The 2,971-nt window shown below is 29.9% G+C and overlaps 1 protein-coding gene across 3 annotated transcripts in view; it reads right to left on the reverse strand.

The window, feature by feature from the left end:
• LOC106682141 (replication factor C subunit 4) overlaps window positions 1-2,971 on the reverse strand; it is an 8,813-nt gene that overhangs the window by 4,845 nt on the left and 997 nt on the right. For 2 of the 3 annotated variants that reach the window (XM_014422842.3, XM_014422841.2), the window contains exon 2: window positions 1,970-2,142. In XM_014422842.3, coding sequence (XP_014278328.1) covers window positions 1,970-2,137 — 168 coding nt within the window. In that variant the 5' untranslated portion in view covers window positions 2,138-2,142. Of the gene's footprint in view, window positions 1-1,969; window positions 2,143-2,312; window positions 2,662-2,971 lie in introns of those variants that run through there. The other variant, XM_014422843.3, reaches the window with a different exon arrangement.

The following is a 2,971-nucleotide window of genomic DNA, read 5'->3' on the forward strand; positions in this document are numbered from 1 at the left end:
TCCCGAAACGTTGTACAATGTTAATGAGTAAATAAATTATTTATTGAAAATGATGGAAGTAATAAACCTCAAAGAATTATAAAAAATTGACTCACCAGACTTCCTAGAGAGATAATCCAGATTAGGAAAAAAACAGATAGCTGGCCACGCTATTTCTTCTAAAATCATTTTTAAAAATGACAGTTTTAGGAACTAAACCGTTCAAGACAGGAACTTCTTGTGACTACCAGCCGATTAGTGCTACTTGCTTCATCGTCATCCTGTCAAAACCTAATTTTTCGTATTTCTGGCACTGACAATTTTTTCCATTTCCATACCTCAATTGTATTACATTTTGAATAAAAACATAATTTTTGGATAGACTAAGCATTTTTATCCATCAGAATATTTGAGATATAAAAGAACTTATGTTTTTAAAGCATGAAATACTATTAATGTGGTGCACTGAATGAATAAAAAAATCAATATTATTATGTTCAAGATCTTGTAGGTTAGGCTACTTTGGATCTCATAGGCTTGTATTCTCTTTTTTAACTCTTAGTGATCTAATTTTACACAAGTCCTAAATAGTTTCCTTTCATTCCTATTCCTAAATATATTCCTATTAATATTAAATTTTGATTTTTACTTCAAGGATCTAAAGCCAAAATTTATTAATTACATTATTATTTAGAGAAAATAAGGAATATTTTTTTAAGAAACTGATAATGCAAGAGCAGATTACCTATAAAAGCAAATTAATACTGAACAAAGAAAATAAAGGTACTCATTTATAAAACTATTAGTAAACCCTTAGATACCATTATATTATCACTAGGTATTTATACTTTTTCTCCTTAATGCATTTGAATAAAATAAATTATAATTAAAGTCTTGGCAAACCCAAAGGTAAGATGCAGATACTACCAATCGCTGCCTACACACAGCGCTCTACTTACTGCCATTCAAACCCATATGCCTTAATGATATTCCTAGCTATATTTCAGTTAACCCTTCTTACATTAAATATTCAGAGCTTCTCAACTGTTTTGAGATTTCTTTGTTAATAGGCCCAACAAGTTAAGGCTTATTTTACTATATTTTCCACAATGCTATCACTTTAATTATGTTTAGAGTTGCCCAAACTATTCGAAGTAAAAGCAATATTATGAAAATATATTCATTCGTATAAACAAGATATTACCAAGGAGGCCAATTCAACGAATATAATCAGTGAAGCTACATACTTTATAATGACTACATTGAAGTAAAGGTTAACTAAATAAATAATTAGTTTTTTTTTTATCCTTGCCAGGTCATTTCTAACATGTGGTTAATCTAAAGGTGACCAACCTATTCCAAACCAGAGTGGGAAGGTCACGTTTTCATTCAATGAGACCACAACGAAATAAGTCAATCTTCCAGACCAGATTAGAACTGGTGCTACTAGAGTTACTAAGGTGACGCCTCAACTCCCTTAGCTACTAATGGCTACCAAATAATTATCTTGCCCTATTGGAGATAATCCCTTTAGTTTTTACAGTTAAACAAAGCTAAACATTCATATAAGCCTAAACATGTGATAAGTATCCTGTGGCATCTGGCAATGACTATTGCTTGATTAAGGGTGAGCCCAAGCCTAATTTGTGCATCACCTTGAAAATTTGAGGATATGGTATCTTCTGTAGGAGCATCCTGATTGAATCTTGATGACTACATCAAAATCTTTAAAACCTGACCCCTCCCACCTCCTTCCTTTAATTTACCACTGTCAGAGTTTTGAAACCAATTAAAACTGTAGTACTAATTTTAGATCCGAAATTAGGATTTTTTTTCACACACAAATACATATATAATAATATATATATGACACCAGTGTACTTATTCATGTCAACAGACTCTAAATAATATGAAGCAACATATATCTATTGTTCATTCAGGATACATGGACTTTACCTTAAGTATAAACATCTGATAATAATTACAATACCTGTTTCAGAACAGAAACAATTTCAGTCTGTTCTACAACATCATCTACAGTCTTCGGCCTATATTTTTCAACCCATGGTTTATTAGGTAATTCTGGTTTAGATTCTTTAGAGATTTTTGCTTCCTGTTTTTCTTCTTTATTGACCTTTCTATTAAGAAACGCATCCATTTTTTCTATCGGTACAAACAAAAAAGGCATTAAAAATCAACTGTTAATTGTAAAAAACATAACTATAGACGAAACGAATGAATTATAAATATTTTAAAATGTAGGAATTCCAAATTTAATATAGATACAACAGCTTATAACATACAATAATCGGAGGTATCAAACTTCTACTTACCATCACAGGTCCTCCAATATCCAAGGTCAAACTGGATGAAGCAATTTCTTAAGGTTTATTTAAACAACTACTTTATGTTTAACTAAATAACATTATGTAAACTTCGGTCAAATTATTAATAACTATAGCGAGGTAAAACTCAACTATACTTGTATCTCGAATACAAGCATTGCTAATGTTCTTAAGACTAAAATGCTTTTTCATATGTTTTTGCTGAATGCTGAAATGGAAGATTATAACAAAAATTGGATTGATTCATTATTTAACATGGCTTTAGTGAGATCTTTATTAACTACAATAACTTAAAACACAAAAGTAGAAAACAAAAAAGATAAGATTTTTCTCGGACTAAGAGGATGTTAAATGCATAACTGAAAGAATATGAGTTAGTTAGCATAACATAGTTAACATAAAATCCATTTTTTAACTTAAATAATATTATTTCAAAATTTTTTGAGACAAGGTAATTATTTATTAAATAAAACCACAAAATTGTATCCAATACTGTCTCAACACTTTATTTCTTATTAGTCCAACGTTTCGGCTATTCCAGCCATCTTCAAGGACATCTTTAATACAAATCTTCTCCTCACATTAATTTATAATTTTAATTGCAGGCTATTCTGCCCAGGTCATTTTCTTATTTTAATTTCAAACCT

The sequence above is a fragment of the Halyomorpha halys genome, unplaced genomic scaffold (assembly GCF_000696795.3).
Source record: "Halyomorpha halys isolate HHAL.00 unplaced genomic scaffold, Hhal_1.1 Scaffold390.1, whole genome shotgun sequence".
Taxonomy (NCBI): domain Eukaryota; kingdom Metazoa; phylum Arthropoda; class Insecta; order Hemiptera; family Pentatomidae; genus Halyomorpha; species Halyomorpha halys.